General features: G+C 38.8%; 1 protein-coding gene across 1 annotated transcript; it reads left to right on the top strand.

Annotated features, from left to right (window-relative positions):
* Positions 1-8,103: 8,103 nt before the first annotated feature.
* LOC108702295 (solute carrier family 40 member 1) lies at positions 8,104-18,554 on the top strand. Its single transcript, XM_018237772.1, has 8 exons — positions 8,104-8,146; positions 8,898-8,965; positions 11,644-11,803; positions 11,885-11,997; positions 12,304-12,430; positions 15,020-15,271; positions 16,448-17,116; positions 18,292-18,554. The coding sequence occupies exons 1-8, from the start codon at positions 8,104-8,106 to the stop codon at positions 18,552-18,554; spliced, it is 1,695 nt and encodes a 564-aa protein (XP_018093261.1).
* Positions 18,555-19,700: the final 1,146 nt, after the last annotated feature.

Here is a 19,700-nt window from a genome sequence, read left to right as displayed (position 1 = left end):
CTCTCTCTCTCTCTCTCTCTCTCTCTCTCTCTCTCTCTCTCCTCTCTCCCTCTCCCTCTCCCTCTCCCTCTCCCTCTCCCTCTCCCTCTCCCTCTCTCTCTCTCTCTCTCTCTCTCTCTCTCTCTCTCTCTCTCTCTAAAAGCCACTGTGTTCTTATCCCATTATGTTTTCTATTCTACCCAAAAACACTCCAAATTGTCAATACCGAAGGGTAGTTTACATCATAGTTTTAGTTCATTTTAGACATTGTGCTGTGCTGCCAATGAATTTTTATCTGAACAGATACCCATCCTAACAGTCACCTCTATGGAATTATACTTAGAAATATCAATTTTTCATTGGTCAGTTCCTTCATATTGCCAAACACTGTTATGCTGGCATCTATTTGTGAAATGTTTCTAATGCTAGCAATACACTGAATTTGCAGTTATAGGCTGACATTGGCCGCCCCAGACCAAGTATGCAGATTATTGTCTTAAATTTGGGGTCTGACTAATACCTGGTTGGAGATAAGGTAGACATCTATCGGACAGGTTTGAAAATCCTTTTGGGTGAGGACCGCATTGGGCTGTTGATGCAGTTTTCTCCTGATTTTTAAAATGATTTAGGAACAAAGAGAGTGGATCTGTCCAATTTTTATACCCAGGTGGTAACCTCACCAATATGTATAGCCAACTTAACTGTGAAAGATGAAATGTTGTAAAGAAAATATGTTCTGAATGTATTTTTTTTTTGGCCAGATAGCAAAGCTTAAAAAATAAAAAGACCTCCAGATATGAATCATTACTGAAATATTAAACCATTAGCACATTCACTTTGGACTCGGTGTATACCTAACAGCAATTACTTAAACTGTTGAGGACCTAATGATATATGAGATAATGATAGAAAGCAATTATTACACTATTTGTTATCAGCACCGATGTAGATTTTTGTTTGACTGCTCCTCCTTTGTTGCTATACAGTATATAGTTATATAGATATAAAGATATAAATAGAAATATATTAAACACCAGCAATGGAGTTTGCTAGAGATATAAGCAATTGTATTTGACAGATACACATTGTGCCATAAATCTAATTATAAGTAAGGTTACGTTTAACTAAATGAATAAGCAGATTAATACTATGAAGTCAATATGTAAGCTACAATCATTGTCTTTTAGAACGGCATTTTCTAACAATGCAAAATGGTTTCTATGTTGTATAACATACGTTTGTATCCTGGAGCCTGCAAGAGGCAGTTGTATGCTCATGCAATACATTTCTATGCACTTTCTCTAAACCACAGTAATGACTGTATACACACGTTTTTTTACTGGTAACTTCTTGGATGTGTTTCTTGACAGTTCTTTCTATGAAAATGTAATGTCTCCAATTTTGTTATAACAAATATTCACATTTCTTCTCTTTGTAATATTTAATAAACATTAAATGCTGTCAATTATTCATTTGTGCATAAAATTATTTCACACTGAGACATAAAACATTACAGATTAATTAGATACAAGTGAAAAGAATGTTTTGTACTTTAGGCATGTTGCGCTAGTAAACTGCTGTATGTGCTGAGTACATATTGTGTTTATTTTGCTCTTCTAGCTGCTGAGTTTTTGTTCTCATTTTGGGTTGTGGCAGAAAAGACTATTTTACCCATTTTGATACCCAAAACATTTGGGGGGGGGGGTATTTATTTACAGTTAGACTTTTTAAGAGGAAAACATAATTTTTTGGAGACTTATTAAAGTTTGATAGTGTTAAAAGTCAGATGAAAAAATACTCCAACTCAGACCTGCTGAGAACTTGTAAAGGATGGAAGATGTCCTGTTAACAATTGAAAGATTTTGAAAGAGTTGCGCTAGGTTTCCAAAAAAAATTGTAGCCTTCGGATCATTTTACAACAAAAACGTAGGATTTGGATTTTTTTAAGGTTTTATTGTGACTTTTTCTGCACAAGAAAAATGTGCCTTAAAGTATTAATAAATAAGGGGGGGATCAGTGCAGATTTGGTCGAAGTAGTTTTCAGAAAATAGTGAGAACTTTTCGGATTTCGATAACCCCTTGGTGTCACACCACCCAAGGCTAACAAGTATCCAGCACTAAGGAGCACAAAAGAGTGCAGCAAGGTAGTGGCAGAACTACTAGGAGGTGTGACTGCACCAGGGCCCGTACCACCTTGGGGCTGGCCGTCGGTTTGCGCTCAATCAAATTTGCTGTGAAAATTACTTTTGGAGTGGACTGCCTGCACCCGGGCCCCGCTGGGGGGTAGGTACGTTACTGCAGTATGGCTAACAAGGTTTCAAGCTGTAGTAAAAGAGATATAGATTCAGAGGTGGAGAGAGTAATTCTTCTCCTTTGCAGAGTGCTGCTAAGGCCTCATCTAGAATATGCTGTATAGTTTTGGTCGCCAGTGCTCAAACAGGATTTTATTGAATCAGAGAGGTTACAAAGAAGGGCAGCTAAGCTAGTAAAGAGTATGGAAAGTGCCAGTTATACCAAAATACTAGTCAGGCTGAGCTTGTTTATGCTGAAGAGGTGATTAAGGGGAGATGTGATAACTATGAATAAATATAGAAGGGGGCAATGTAAATCCTTACAACTGACACAAGGGCATCCACTTTGATTACAATTAAGGGTTCCATTTTAATATTCATAAGAGTTTTTACAGAGCTGTGTAGTTGTGGAATTTATCCCCTTCTGAGTCTTCAGATTGGGTTTTTTTTACCTTTGTCTGGCAGGTTTCACTTGGACATAAAAGGTTGAACTCAATGGACAAGTGTCCTTTTAAAAACTATGTTAATTATCTTTGTGTTTAGGCCTTTTCTTTATCTTTCATTCAACCAGCTGCCCGATTGCTATGATAAACTGAATTATAACAACCAGATAGCTGTTGAAATGAAGACCAGCTGTCTCAGATTAGCACTGTCTACGTCATACTAAAGGTAAACTACCATTTTAAAAGTGTCATTGTACAGGTATGGGATCCGTTATCCAGAAAACCGTTACCCAGAAAGCTCCGAATTATGGAAAGGCCATCTCCCACAGACTCCATTTTATCCAAATAATCCAATTTTATTAAAATGGTTTCCTTTTTCTCTGTAATAATAAAACAGTAGCTTGTACTTTATCCAAACTAAGATATAATTAATCCTTATTGGAAGCAAAACAAGCCTATTTAATTTATTTAATATTTATATGATTTTCTAGTATGAGGATCCAAATAACGGAAAGACCCATTATCCAGAAAACCCCCAAGTCATGAGCATTCTGGATAACAGGTCCCATACCTGTATTGTGGTTTAATTAATCTACCTATGTGAGATATTTTACGTGAATTCAACTTTGTCTGTTGTTTTGGTCTCAGTAAATCCCCCTATAAATTGCTGGTGCCCATTTCTATTAGCCACCTGAGAACAACAGCAAATGAATGACTATTTGAAAACGATGAGTTTAAAAACGATCTTGTTAAGGCTAAATAGGACTAAATGATGCTTTATATATTGCATCAAAGAGTCCTTGTATCTATTCATATACACATTCACAGTAACCAAGAAACTGGGAAACTCTATGACTTTTCTCACAATTCCTGTTAATATAAATTAATATAAAAATCATGATTGTTCAGTCCTGCAAGGGGCTTATCTACCCCTTCAACAGTTTTCTTGTTTTATTACCTTTTATTATTTCTTCCTCCTAGTTTTCCTTCCTTCTATTCTTGTCTCAGGTTTCAAAATATGTATCAGGTTCTACAACTTGCTTTGTCACAGTGACAGGTATTGTCTCCAGTTCTTATTTTTCCTTCTCTTGCAAGGTAAGACGCTACTGGTCACATGGTTAAGTACATAATATTTGCTACATGTTTTTTAATGGAAAGTGAATCTAATTTCAGAAAACATCTCTAGGGACAAACACATGCTGAAGCAAATAATCAGCAGAGAAAGGTCTTTATATTGCACCATTACTTTGGCAGCCTTGATTCTTCTACAAACGATATCCTAAACGTTCTTTATTCAATATAAATAATTAGGAAACAGGCAGAGCACCAGTTACATTTGACCCTCTCTCCACAGGATGGGCTTTTGCTACATGAAAGGGTGAAGGAATTGTGTTGTGCAACTACACCTCACTTGTGCTGTGTGACTAAACAAAAGCATTGGATGCCAGAAGGTTCTTGAACAAAACAAACAGCCACAGGCTTTTTTCCTCTTAAAGCACAAATCAGGGTTTGGATACTCACAATCCTCTGAAGTTTATCACACACATGCAGTAAAAACCTTGCTTGACAAAGGGCCGTGACCCCGAAAACGTTGCACTGCACTTCCGCATTAAACGTGCAAGGTGTTCCTTGTTTGCAGCAGTTCTGTGTGCCTTTGGATCATTTTCCTACTTTATCACATGTCAGGCATTTCAGAGCCAACATCTTGTGACACCCTTGTGGAGATAGCATACCACACTGGATAGATACACTCTCACTATGTCTGTACTGTGACCTAGATCCTCACACAGGGGATCAGGGAACTCGCTAAACCTAAATCTCTATCAGGTTGTGATCCCTACACTACAGGACAGTCTTGCCTGAGGGGAGAGCTAGACCCTTGCTATCCCTCCTACATGGAGCCAGGCTGCTCTTGCTAAACTAGCTCTATCTGCCTCACTTTCGTAGAACTACCCTGTCCTGACTTCACCTCAATTATGGGGTCCCTGTATGCCTGACTTCACCAAGACATTCCCTTTACTGGGTCTAAGCTCCAGGCTCCCATTACCAACCAATCCCTAATGGAGTGGCAGGGGAAAGAGAAAACCCACCCTCTGTCCAGCTCTATACTGAAGTGAACTTGACATCAGCCTCTGGGCCAATGATACACTGTACTCATTGTGCTAATAAGCAAAAGTAGATACATGGGCTTTTGCCCAGCAACAAAGGAGATCAGGAAGTGTAGGTATTTAAAGCCATAGGGAGCATTAACCCTATGGGTCCCTACATCTACAAATATAAAAACACACTAAAAACAACATTAAAACAATCATTCTTGAGAAAACTTTAAACATAGAATCTGGTATAGGTCTTTGACTTAAACAATTTAAAGGGATACTGTCATGGGAAAAACCTTTTTTCTCAAAATGAATCAGTTGATAGTGCTGCTCCAGCAGAATTCTGCACTGAAATCCATTTCTCAAAAGAGAAAACAGATTTTTTTATATTGAATTTTGAAAACTGACATGGGGCTAGACATATTGTCAATTTCTCAGCTGCCCCAAGTCATGTGACTTGTGCTCTGATAAACTTCAATCACTCTTTACTGCTGTACTGCAAGTTGGAGTGATATCACCCCTCCCTTTTCCCCCCAGCAGCCAAACAAAAGAACAATGGGAAGGTAACCAGATAACAGTTCTCAAATACAAGATAACAGCTGCCTGGTAGACCTAAGAACAGCACTCAATAGTAAAAACCCATGTCCCACTTAGACACATTCAGTTACATTGAGAAGGAAAAACAGCAGCCTGCCAGAAAGCATTTCTCTCCTAAAGTGCAGGCACAAGTTACATGACCAGGGGCAGCTGGCAAATTGACAAAATGTCTAGCCCCATGTCAGATTTCAAAATTGAATATAAAAAAATCTGTTTGCTCTTTTGAGAAATGGATTTCAGTGCAGAATTCTGCTGGAGCAGCACTATTAACTGATTTATTTTAAAAAAAAAAATTTCCAATGACAGTATCCCTTTAAGGGGATACTGTCGTGATTTTTATGAAGTAGTTTTTATTTGTAAATTACATTGTTTACACAGCAAATAATTTGTTCTACCTTATCAAACCTTTTCCTGAACCAATAAGTATATATTTTTTAAGTTGTTTAGTTTTTAAAATCAGAAAACCGTATTGGCCTGGGTTTCTGCCAGTGAGCACCACGGAGAGATCCTCTTCCTGCTTCTTCTGGTCTTCTCGCGGCTGCACATGCGCAGTAAAGTGAAAAGCCAAACTTTAATGAAAAAGCCAGCTATTTTGCTCTACTGTGTATGTGTCTCCCCCGGGAAATTTCAAAACCAAAGAAGCAGGAAGAGAATCGCTCCATAGTGCTTGTTACAAGAACCTCGGGCCGGTGCAGTTTTCTGCTGATAGGAGCACCGGCCTGGGATGTCAGGTAAGTAAAAGTAGTCACTAAGTTTTGGAACCCCAATTGTAAAATGGTATTCGTTCTCCTTTAACAGACCTTCCTTCAAGCAGCTGTTACAGCACAGTTCAAATGGTATTGGTCACATCCGGATAGGTTACATGTATATAGTTACAAAGGTAGCTATGTAACTATATACTGTACATGTAAGTTATCCAGCACAACAAGAGTTTTTAGTTTGTGCCCATGTAAAGAATGTCTTGACCAAGAAATAGTTTCCTGAGCTTGCAACATCAGGTAAAGAAAGCCAATCCCTGCCCAACCTTAGTGATTAGGAGTTTTTTGGAAAAGATTCCAGTAATTAAAGTTACTTACATCATAAGGCTCTGCAGTGCTGGGCCAAGTTGGCCAGGCGCCCTAGGCAACCCAGTCGACTACGCCCCCCCAATGTTCGACACATGCGCAGAAGAGCAGAAGTAGCGAGGCCTCGCAAGTGCGCATGCGCGTAAGCGGCAAAGCCGAGCAGGTGGACGATGCCGCGCCAGTGCACATGCGCGCTAGAAGGGCGCACACGCATTAAAAAAACAACTAAACTGCAGCTACAGCTTAAGGACACAAGGGTCCGGACTAGGGGAAGGGCTCAGAAGAGGTACTTGCTTGGCGCCCCTCTGCCTTTGCGCCCTAGGCACGTGTCTCTTCTGCCTACCCCTTTCCGGCCCTGAGGCTCTGGTCCATCCCATCCCCTGTTCCAACTTGAGCTCAGTGTGTTATCTTTAGAGTTCCCACAGCAGTCTGCACCAATTTGTGAAGCACAATTACATCTAAAGAAACAGATGCACAGAAGTTATTTTGATGGCGAGCAGTGGAAGTGATGCCACTTGGATGGAAAATTAGAAGTTTACTTAGATTGTTTACTAACAATTGAATTGCAATTGTTTCCACAAATCTCAAAAAAAGTGTGGTTTTCCTATACTGCTTAAAAGCCAGAAAAACACAATTTTTTAGAGGGTTTTCAAAATATTCATATTTTTTAGAGCATCGTTCAGCACTTTTTTTAGTTTGTACTTTTTATATTCAGAACTTTTAATAAATTCAATGACAATCGTGGTTTTAGAGTTTGTGAATTTAGTTGTGGTTTCAAAAACCTCTTAATGTCTTTTATTACATAACCCTAATAGTTTTATCTAAAGCCACTAAAACTTGAATGTTGATAAATGGGCCTCCCTGTTAGATTTAAAGAGGCTGCCTGCAAGTGGAGAAGTTGGGAATAATTTTACATGAAAGGTAATTCCAAAGAAACGATGCAGCTAATGATAAACTATTTAAGGATGAGGTGCAAGCATGGTGACTGTCATTATACCCCAATATCATATACCTTGCTTGCTTGTAATGGATTCACTGGAAAGAAGTGTGGTTCTCATATTATAATAAATATAAATGAAACTATAACTGACATATGTCTAAAATCCTGGACACCTCACTTAGGGATGGGCGAATTTAACCCATTTCGTTTCGGCAAAAATTCGCCGCCGGCAGAATGTCGCAGACGCCCATTAAAGTCTATGGGCGTCAAAAAAATTTGGTCGCGCAGTGAAATTGTTTTGAGACATGTCTTTTTTTTTTGACGCATGCCGCCATACAAGTCTATGGGCGTCATTTTTTCGGCAAAACGAGGTGAAAAAATTTGCCAATCCCTGCTCAAAAGGAATAACTTTTAGGGGGCATTTCATCACCAATTCATGATGAGTTGCATCATGCGCATAATGTATAGTTTAGATACATAACACTATTTAAGTAGAGTAAAAAAATAAATAAATATCACCCATCATGGAAAAGCAGTCAGTCTTAATTCTGCTGATTCATTGTAATCATCCCCTGTGTAGTTTCATGTTACCTGACTTCATCTAAAGAGGAAACAGCTCTATAGTGAGACACACTGGCCTGTTAATAAGATGCAGAGAGGGACTGAGCCTGGACAGAGAAAAAAGTACCAGTCATGGATTTCTCAGAAGGTGAAACACCCAGTGAAGGATGCATTGGTAAGTTACTTCATATCAGAGCTGGAACTTGGAGTAGGTAGAAGAATTACATGCCTAGGATGCATGGTTGGGGGGGTCACTAGGCACATACCTTTGCTGCCTACCCCTAGTCTCCTCTTATCCCCCCAGAGACGCTCATCACCATTGAATCCCCCCATGTGCATGTTTGTTCATTTACACGGAGGAGGGAGCAAGGTGGACAGGTTGTCTAGGGCTCTCAGCTGGCTTGGCTTGCGTCTGCTTCATATACATTCATCTGTTCATGTTAATTACATGTTATTAGTGTGTATAAGAAGGCTGAGAATTAGCCCCATGTGGTATTATCCTTAAACTTACAAATTTAAATCAGAATCTACATGTAAAGATTCCTCCATAAAGAAACATTCACATAATTACTCAATCCCATTGATTAATCAAAAGTTTAATCATTCTTTTTCATTCTCTCTTCATGCAGCAGTTGGGTGCCAGATAATCATTGACAGTTCAATCCTTTATAACTTATGTCATAATAATGAGAATGAATGATCTAAAGCAAAAAAAAAATGAAGCAGAAATAGCATTAATGTAAAAAAAAAAGACCTGTTCCCAGATGTCTATTTATCTTGTGCCTCAAAGGGCAACATTTTTTTTCTGGTAGATGTCTGTTAATATTAAAAGATCTCTTCTTAGATTTCCACTACTATGTGCAAAAACTTTTAAAATGTGAGTTGTATGTTCTAATAGTTAAATAATTCTTCTATTGCATTTGCAGGATCTATCATGAAGCATCTGACATCCACAACGTTTTTTCTTTATCTCAGTCATGCTCTTTCCACCTGGGTAATTTGCTTTCATTTTTTTAGCATCTATAGATATATCCTAACTTTAGAGAGCTAGAGAGAGTTTTAATAGTAACTGGTTTACTGACTTTGTGATTGCATGCTTCTCATATGCTGGCCCAATCTGCAACTGTCAGAGGATATGGTTTGACCATATACGAATATTGCTCTGTTGTTTGTTTCAACTTGCTCATGTGAGAAAAGGAGCAGAATGCATGCAGACCATTGATACAGTATATACAGGTATGGGGCCTGGTATACAGAATGCTTGGAACCTGGGGTTTTCCAGATAACGGATCTTTCCTTAATTTGGATCTTCATACCTAAAGTCTACTAGAAAATGTAAATATTAAATAAACCCAATAGGCTGGTTTTGCTTCCGATAAGGATTAATTATATCTTAGTTAGGATCAAGTATAAGGTACTGTTTTATTATTACAGAGAAGAAATACTTTTAATCTAGATTATTTGGATGGAATGGAGTCTATGGGAGATGGCCTTTCCATAATTCGGAGCCCTCTGGATTACAGATTCCATACCTGTACTTGCATGTGATGGCCCATACACAGGATTCCATTGTGCTAGAATGGTTGCCCCTTGTTATGTAGGTTCATAGAGCAAAAAGGTGCAGTGGGAAAGTAGTCACACGTGAATTATGTTTTAATGATACTGAATAAACTCTAGGAACTGACTAATATTAATTAGGTACAAATTGGTACTACAGATCCCCTACAGCACTGTATTTAATACTGTATTCCATAATATACAATAGAATACATAAGTGACAGGTAATAAAAATAAATTGAAAACAAAATTAATTAAATTGGCAAAACCCAAACTGGGCCACACACCTTTGGAGCAGCAAAAGAATTGTAAAACGTAACATTTTAAACTTTATCGTAAAAATTGTTATGTATTTCAAACACATGCCAGTTTTCCAGGTCTTCTAGCTCTTTTGTCGCATAGTTACAAGGACTTAAATTCTATTACGTCAGAAGACTAATATGGGACTGTAAAGAATAGGACTCACTCTGGTGTTCTAGTGGCATGTTCTGTGGCATGCGGGGGTGCCCGCCGTGTGCATCTTGTCCCATCGAGTGCCGCTTCTCCTATGGCACGTGCCGGCGTGCTTTTAGGTTTATGCGCCGGTATTATGACCTCATCACCCCTGGCGAGAAATTCAAATAGTATAAAAGGGGAATTCAGGTATCACCACATTACCCGTTGTTAGGTTCTATTTGTTAAAGTTCCTGGGTGTATTCAATGTGATTTCTGTTTGATCTTCTGGTGTTTTGACCCTTGCCTGCCTGTTTGACTACTCTGACCTCTCCAATCCTGACCCTTGCCTGCCTGTTAACCCCGAACTCTCCAATCTGATCTTTTGCCTGTGCACTGACTATTCTACGCTCTCCATTCCTTATTCCAGCCTGTCTGACTATTCTCTGCTTGTGCTGGCCCGGCCTGCCTGTTCCAAGTGGTGTTCTTCCTTCCAGTATCCTGGTGAGACGATCGTGCCCCTTTGCTCGTCCAGAACCATTAGCTTTGCTCCTCTCTCAAAAAAGACCTGGCGGCATCCAATTAGCCGAGGGCTCCTCCCAAGGTGAAAGGTGGCGGTTATAGGCAGAAGTGAGAGCCGAGGCGAAGGAGCTTAGCTTGGGTTCTGGATTTAGGGTGCCGTTCGTGACAGGGACTAAACTGTGTCCATTTGAAAGAAGTGTTCTAAATACCACATAAATGTAATACAGTTATAGGATCCCTTATCCGGAAACCTCCGAATTACGGAATCCAAATAATTCAAATTTTTAAAAATTATCTCCTTTTTCTCTGTAATAATAAAACAGTAGCTTGTACTTGATCCCAACCAAGATATAATTCATCCTTATTGGAAGCAAAACCAGCCAGGGCCGGAACTAGGGGTAGGCAGAGCAGGCACGTGCCTAGGGCGCAAAGTTGGGGGGACGCCAGGCACGCACCTTCTCTGCTTCTCCTACCCCCTAGTCCGGTCCCCGCTTGCAGATGAATCCGGCGTGTGTGTGCTTTTTAGCACATGCGCACTGCGTTAGCTTTAGCACATGGGCACATTTGGTATTTCTGCGCATGCGCGTCTGTGGGCGTTATGCCCGGCCAGGCAGCCTAGGGCGCCTGCCTGGGTTGGCCCGGCGCTGAAACCAGCCTATTGGGTTTATTTAATATTTACATTTTCTAGTAGACTTTAGGTATGAAGATCCAAATTAAGGAAAGATCCATTATCTGGAAAACCCTAGGTTCCAAGCATTCTGGATACCAGGCCCCATACCTGTATATACTGTATCAATTCATGTTTACATGAATTTCTAGTAGACTTAAGGCATGAAGACCCAAATTACGGAAAGATCCGTTATCCAGAAAACCCCAGGTCCCGAGCATTCTGGATAACAGGTCCCATACCTGTACTTATTAGAAATTGATGTTGGAGAAAACAAGAAAAAGGACATATGATTCCAAATCAACACCAACATCCAAATTTGGCTAAGGAGTCTAATATATCAAATCCATACATTTAGCAACATTCTGTGTGGATGCAGAAAAAAAAGTGTTGTAAAGTTTTTATTTAGCTGTCAGCAATAAGTATTTGTTTTTAAAAATGGCTTTCTTTGTTATGTATAGAAAAAAATATTGACATAGTATGTCTGCATCTAGGGAGACCGGATGTGGCATTTTGCGGTATCAGTCTTTTTGATTGAACTTTATGGTCACAGCTTGTTGCTGACTGCAGTCTATGGGTTGGTGGTTTCTGGCTCTGTCCTTCTACTGGGAGCTGTCATTGGAGACTGGGTGGACAATAATAAAAGACTAAAAGGTAATGACTTCATAATTGAAGATTGCACTTTTTCTTTGAATACAGTACACGTGCTTCACACAATCTCTTGCAATCCAATAGCGGCCAGGACATCATTGCTTGTACAGAATGTCTCTGTCATATTCTGTGGGATCATCCTGATGATGGTTTTTAGATACAAGGTTCAATTAGCAACACAACACAACTGGGCCTTGGTGAGTATATTGTTCTTCTTTGCGTCAGTATTCACAGGCTCAAAATAATTGTAACATTATTAATGGCATTTAATAAAATCATTTACACTTAATTTTTCGAAACTTCACTGTTATAGTTTTCTAGTACAGGTATTTCATCAATGTAGTCTCAATGTACTGTATATCTCTGTTTATATCAGGTTTGATGATACATTGCCAGTTGTAATTTGGCATGGCATATTTGCATTTTAGATTAACGTTTATGATATGTGAAAGCTCCTGCTGCTGCTATTTGCAATTCTAACGACACTTTTATACATTTCCTAGACAGTTTGCTACATCTTGGTGATCATTATTGCAAGCATTGCAAACATTGGAAGTACTGCTACTGGCATCATCATTGAAAGAGACTGGATAGTTGTGGTAGCAGGTGGTGATAAGTGCACCCTAGCAGGTAAGCACATGAAGTTCCCAGCAATGACCCTAATTTTTGCTTATTAGATCAATTAGAATTAGAGATGCACCAAATCCAGGATTACTGGATTCCAGGAATCCTTCTGCCCGGCCGAACCAAATCCGAATCCTAATTTGCATAGAGTCAGGGAGGGAAATCGGGTGACTTTTTGTCACAAAACAAGGAAGTAAAAAATGTTTTCCCCTTCTCACCCCTAATTTGCATATGCAAATTAGGATTTGGATTTGGTATTGGCCGAATCTTTCGCAAAGGATTCAGGGGTTCGGCCGAATCCAAAATTGTGGATTCAGTGCATCCCTAATTATAATGATTACAGTACTGTATCTTACCCCTTTTGTTATCATATACTTAAATGGTACAAGCCAGCAGGCCAGGACTGGCAATCTGTGGGTTCTGGCAAATTCCAGAGGGGGTGCTATAAGGTCCCATAGAAAGTCAGTATTTAGTGGGCTGGTGGGAGCTGTTTGGGCCTCTATGTGGGCTGATTGGGCCTCTGTGTACCTGAAATGCCAGGGCCTATTTTAATTCTCAGTCCGGACCTGCAAGCCAGTCTTGTGTCTTTTGCATGATGTTCTAAGTAGCTAAGACATCCGCCTCATATAACCATGTACTTTAAACTGTTTACTGTGTGATTGTGTGTTCTGTGCAACATGAAGGGAAGCTGCCACTAATAAAATGTCACACTTGTGCTCACAAACTTTCAGTATATGGCCTTCTTCTTTATATAAGATACACAGAGTAAACACAGTGCACCATTAATATGCCCCCCCCATGTCCAATATTTGATCAGCCCCCCTAAAGCTGGCCATAGACGCAAAGATCCGATCGTACGAATCAACGTACGATCGGACTTTCCCATCTCCCGACCCGCCACTAACCATTCAGATCAAAGTCCTTACCATTCCGATCAAATAAGAACAGATCACCCAATGTTCTGCCCCTGACAGCAATCGTACGATACTTATGTCTGACAACACTAGTGACAGTCTCCCACTGAAAATCGTACGATCGGCAATACACGCAGAGATATTATCGGCAGGCGACAGAAATTTTCTAACCTGTCCGATCGACCAAACGACCGATCTCCGACGGACGAAAAATGTCGGGACTCTCCACACACGGTCCGAAAATCGTACGAATCCACGATTCGTACGATCGGATCTTTGCGTCTATGGCCAGCTTTAGCTAATAATAATGTTACAGATACATGAAAACAAATTAAAATTTTCGATAACTTTTTGTATGATGTGGAGAGTCATTTTTTGAGACATTTTGCAGTTGGTTTTCATTTATTATTACTATTTGTGTTTTTTATGAGTTATTTAGCTTTTCATTCAGCAGCTCTCCGGTTTGCAATTTTAGCAATCTGGATGCTATAGCCCAAATGATGCTAGCAACCATGCATTGATTTTTAAACAGACTGGAATATGAAAAAGTAGCAATGACAATACACGTATAGCCTTACAGAGCATTTGCTTTTAAATGGGGTCAGTGACTCCCATTTTAAAGCTGGAAAAGAAGAAGGCAAATAATTCAAAAACTATAAGAAAGAAAAACGAAGTCCAGTTAAATAGTTAGAATTATCCATTCTCATTGTTAACTTAAAGGTGAACCACCCGTTTAAAGGAAAACTATATCCCCCCAAACAATGTAAACAATGCAATGTACAACAATATTGCATAAAACCGCTCATGTGTAAAATAAAATAATATACTTTTTTAGTAGTATGTGCCATTGGGTAATCATAAATAGAAAATTGCCATTTAAAAAAATAAGGGCCACCTCCTGGGATCGTAGGATTCACTGTGCACAAAAAAAATACAAACAAACCATACTTGTTAGGTCACATGAGCCAATTAACAATTCTGTCTTTTGCTTCCACTTCTTATTGTTACAATTAGAGTTGTAGTATTTCTGGTCAGGTGATCTCTGAGACAGCACACAGACCATCACACAATGGTGGTTCAAGACAAGAGATGTAAAAGGGCAATAATTACTTAAATATATATTCCAGTTTGGTAAGATTCTTTAATATGCCACTTAATATGATATAAAATATCTGTTGCTTAAGTATTTATTTTGGGGGTATAGTTTTCCTTTAACTGGTTTCCTTTGATTGCCATATCCAGGACAATAAACAAAATTTTACTTCCAAATCTCATTATAAATGTATAACTGAATGGGATCCCTGTCCACTACATTGTACCTCAATAGGGAGACTAACTCCACATTTTGGGACCCCCTGTCCCTACTATACACCAATACATTTTAGAAACATTATTATATATTATAAATACATACCTGCAGATGCCCCTGTTAATGCCTCTGGGCCTTTTTTTTGAAATTTCAGATGTTCCTACAACTAAATTGTTTGCTTTAAGCTGGCCATACAGATATAGTTATTACATATTATGTTTTTTGCCATTACGGGATGTGTATGTTCATGCTAACTGTAGTTGGCAGGGATTATTTTATAAAGATTTTTCTAAACATATTTAAATACCCAAGTGCCCCATTTGCTTTTTGCCATATGAAGTAATAAAAATATATGTCTTATTATATTTGTAGGTATGAATGCTACTATTCGAAGAATAGATCAAGTCACCAATATTTTGGCACCTATGGCAGTTGGACAGATAATGACCTTTGCCTCACTCGAAACTGGCTGTGGTTTTGTGTCTGGTTGGAATCTGATGTCAGTCTGTGCTGAATACGTCCTGTTAAGGAAAGTGTATGACATGACTCCGGAGTTAGCCAGCAAGACACCCCGGCATGGAGAGGACTTGGAAATGAAACAATTCAATGTACAGGAATATGAGAGTATGTGTTTTTATTTGTTACTAATAAGGGGAGTAAATCATAAGTAAAATATATTACTGTATTTGAATGTGGAAACTAATGGATGTTTAGAGGCACATCCACAGTTGATTTTAATTGATACCTAAGCCCCCAGCTAAGTAGAAAACTGTGCACATTTTTCGAATGCATACTATATTTCGGTACAGATATGGGATCCGTTATCCAAAAACCCGTTATCCCGAAAGCTCTGAATTACTTAAAGGCCATCTCCCATGTTATACAAATTATCCAAATTTTTAGAAATGGTAAATAAAACAGTACCTTGTACTTGATCCCAACTGATATATATTTAATCTGAAGTGTAAGCAAAACCAGCCCATTGGTTTTATTTAAAGCTTAAATGATTTTCTAGTAGAAGTAAGGTATTAAGATCCAAATTAGGAAAGATCTGTCATCTGGAAAACCCCTGGTCCCAAGCATTCTGGATAATCGATCCAATACCTGTAGAAGGATTTAATTTGTAAAATTGAATTTGTATATGAGGCCTAATATATATATATATATATATATATATATATATATATATATATATAGAAAGTCCAAAGAGGTGCACACCTTCCTTGTAAGTAACTGCCCAGGTGCTGGTAAACAAATAGTATAATATAGTAACAAAAAAAACCGCACTCACAGGACTTCAAAAGAAAGCCGCAAAGGCTGTGATTTATTGATCCAACGTTTCGGCTACAACTCTAGCCGTCCTCAGGAAGACGGCTAGAGTTGTAGCCGAAACGTTGGATCAATAAATCACAGCCTTTGCGGCTTTCTTTTGAAGTCCTGTGAGTGCGGTTTTTTTTTGTTACTATATATATATATATATATATATAGATGTATATTCAGTATTTCTCTGGGCAAAAGTAACATATATACTAAATTACAAACGTTATCTTGGTAAATTGCATTTAATAGATCTTTTATTTCTTGTGTAACATTCACTGAAATGCTAGCCAGATCAATGAGGTAAATATCATGAAAGGCAAGGAACTATCCATAATTTGACCTTACACTATCATTATCATTGGAAAAACAAACAAATACCCTGAGATTAAAAGGTAGCATTTATAAATTGTTGGGTGCTAAAAGGACGACTCATCCGTGCGCTGATTTGCTAAAAATATGTTTTGTGCCTGTATTTTCTAGGTGTTAAATCAATGCCAGAGGATGAAAAACCAGTTGAATCTAACAGTACTATAATGGAGGAAGTTCCAGATATATCATATCCTGAAAAAACAAACAGAACCAGTTGTGCTTCCAAATTTGCTAGACCTTTTAAGACTTTTCAAAATGGATGGATTCTATATTACAAACAACCATTTTTTCTTGCTGGCCTGGCTCTTTCATTTCTTTATATGACTGTTTTGGGATTTGACTCAATTACTGTTGGCTACGCCTACACAAAAGGTCTGAGCAGCTCTGTGCTTAGTATTCTCATTGGAGTATCAGCCATTGTAGGCATACTTGGAACGTTGGCATTCACGTGGTTCCAGAAGAGATGTGGTTTAATCCAGACAGGTGGTATCTCTGGGATTGGACAACTCTTTAGCTTAACATTATGTGTAGTATCTGTTTTTATGCCTGGAGGTTCATTTGATCTGTTAAGTACTTCATATACAAATGTAAGCAACAATGAAATGATTGAAGAATCTTCCATTTCTACATATGTACCATATGTACGGCTGGAAGCAAATTTAACAGAAAACTCTTCCAATGCATCTTCAGTATTAAATACAGGCCCAGCATTTAATTCCAGAAAAGAAGATTTCTCCTCAGTAATCCTGCTGTTCACTGGTGTCATTGCTGCAAGAGCTGGTAGGTATGTTTTAACAAGAGTATTTTCTTGCCCTTGTCTACAAGTCATGTCATAACAACATTAATTGCCATTGTATCCCATTTTTGCTTTATTTAAACAAAGGCTTAATGGGGATGTTCACCTTTCAGGTAACTTCAAGTATGTTATAGACTGGCTCATCTTTCTGTTGAGGACCTTTTTTTATGATATCTTTTTTGTGCAGCCCACAACAATTATACATTATTTGGACCATATAAGTGTAACATGCTTTATGTTCTTTTCCAATTTACATGATGCCTTTGTTGACGTTTTTTTAGATATCAGCAATTGTGTACCACTCATATCTTGTTTTTCTGAGCTCTGAGAGTGGTAGAACTACTGGGCATGCTATACCTCACAGTTCTCTCCCTGTTGTTTAGATTTCTCAACAGAAAGCAGTATATTAGTAGAATACAACTCCCAATATTTAGACCAGTGTTTTTTTAGCGGCAGTCTATGCAAAATGGCGCTCCTGGCAACTTTAAGAGCCAAATTTCCGCTATTAAATCGGATATTTGCCTTTTCTAGTGCAAATTGTGCTTTCGGCACTAGCAATGCAGCCAACCCAAACCCACTCCTGCACAAGAATGGTAAGCGCTGGGCATTAGTGTAACTAGAATGCACTGGCCCCCCTGCAAAAAAATCTTCAGAGGGGCTCAGCACACTCCAATCTCTACCCTCCTGCCCACTTCCCACCTCCACCCACTTCCTGCCCACTCCCTGCCCAGATGCTGCTCACTTCCCACCCAGACTCCTCCCACTATGCGCCCCATGCCAACGTGCTCTGCTTCCCCCCCGCAGGTAAGAAAGCGGCTGGGGAAGGGGGGGGTTCTCATTGGCTATAGTAGAAGCTTCCACTATAGTTATGCCACTGGTGCTGGGGAGCTAGGAGGCAAGGGGCACAGAATCACCCCTGGTCTGCTACTTAGCTGTTCAGGAACAAACACCTTGTAATCCAAGTGCAAAGCAGCCATTCATTATCTATCTACATTAACTGCTGATTAGTCATGCATGCATGTTCTAGCTCAATTACTCTCCCATCAAACATGGTAGTCTGAAAGAACACTAAAAGAAGAACCCTGAAGATTTTTCAGTTTGTCTCTCTTTAAAAGATTTAACATTGCACAAACTTTACTTTAATTATTTTATTCTGCAGGTCTCTGGTCTTTTGATTTAACAGTCACCCAATTGATTCAAGAGAATGCAAAGGAGTCAGAGAGAGGCATTATAAATGGTGTTCAGGATTCTATGAACTGCCTTCTGGACATGCTCCATTTTGTAATGGTAATCATCGCTCCAAATCCAGAATCATTTGGTCTGCTTGTGCTAATCTCAGTCTCATTTGTTGCTATGGGACATATTATGTATTACTGCTATGCATACAAAACACTTGGGAAACATCTGTATAATTTATGCTAAATTTAGAAAAAATATGGATTTAAGAAATTCAAGTCAATAAAGTTATATTTGTGATTGTCAGAACTTTTCATATTAGAATGCTTTCCATATAGCCCTGACTCCTGTGTGCTCATAGCCAAATGATTTCTTATGCAATCTTTTTGTTATAAATGGTCAGTTGTAGACTAATTCTGGATAAAATGAGCTCAACGGGAGCTGGGACATAAGCCACACATGAGTTTGTCAAAAAATTGCATAAGATGCATGAATCCGAGGAAAAAACGATGTGAAACGAGAACACAGAAGCCATAGAAACCGGACACTATAAAGCTTTCACTGATTACAAAAAATACAAAATATAACTTGCTTTTAAGGATTTTATTTGATATTGAAAGCAATGTTTTAGCTGGGGTTGACTGGTTCTCTAAGGCTGTCACAGATTTAAAAAAATCTGGCATAAGGGGAAAACAGACCTGTTTTTACTCATGAGCCACATTCAAATGTAAAAAAAAGTTGGAGAGCCATATAAACATGAAAACAGTTACTGTGGGTGCCAAATATGGACCCTACATGGCTGTTGGTAGCCCACCATGTGGACTGGCAGCCTACAGGAGGTTCTGTTTGGCAGTACACATGGTTTTTATGCAACTTAAGCTCTCCTTCAAACCAGGAATTGAAAAATAAGCCCCTTCTTTGAGGCCACTGGGAGTAACAGCCAAGGGATTAGAAAGCAACATGTTGCTCACGAGACACTGGTTGGGGATCACTTCCCTAAAGTAAAGCACATGTTTGGTTAAAGTTGACACACTGTGTAAAATATAAATACAAACAGAATGCAAGGATTTGAAAATTATTTGAAGCCTACTATACTGTAGTACAAAAACAACATATCAGATGTTGAAACTGAGCAATGTTATTGTGATAAATGTATGCACATTTGGTGCTCTGTAACCATTTGGAAACATTCTTGCCTGATATAGGATTTCAACTGCTCAACAGTTTGCCTTACTTTTTATTTCACAATAAACTAAATGTTTTTAATAGGTGAGTAGCCTGGACTGCAGAGAGCTCAGTTTAGCAGCTGGTCTCTTTTTCTATGGAGCTGATTGGATGGCAGCATACTGTATGTAACTTCAAAACCTGTATGCAACATATAGCGTTCATTTA

The sequence above is a fragment of the Xenopus laevis genome, chromosome 9_10S (assembly GCF_017654675.1).
Source record: "Xenopus laevis strain J_2021 chromosome 9_10S, Xenopus_laevis_v10.1, whole genome shotgun sequence".
NCBI lineage: Eukaryota > Metazoa > Chordata > Amphibia > Anura > Pipidae > Xenopus > Xenopus laevis.
The sequence above is the reverse complement of the archived record's forward strand: the minus strand, read 5'-3'. Positions and strand labels throughout refer to the sequence as shown.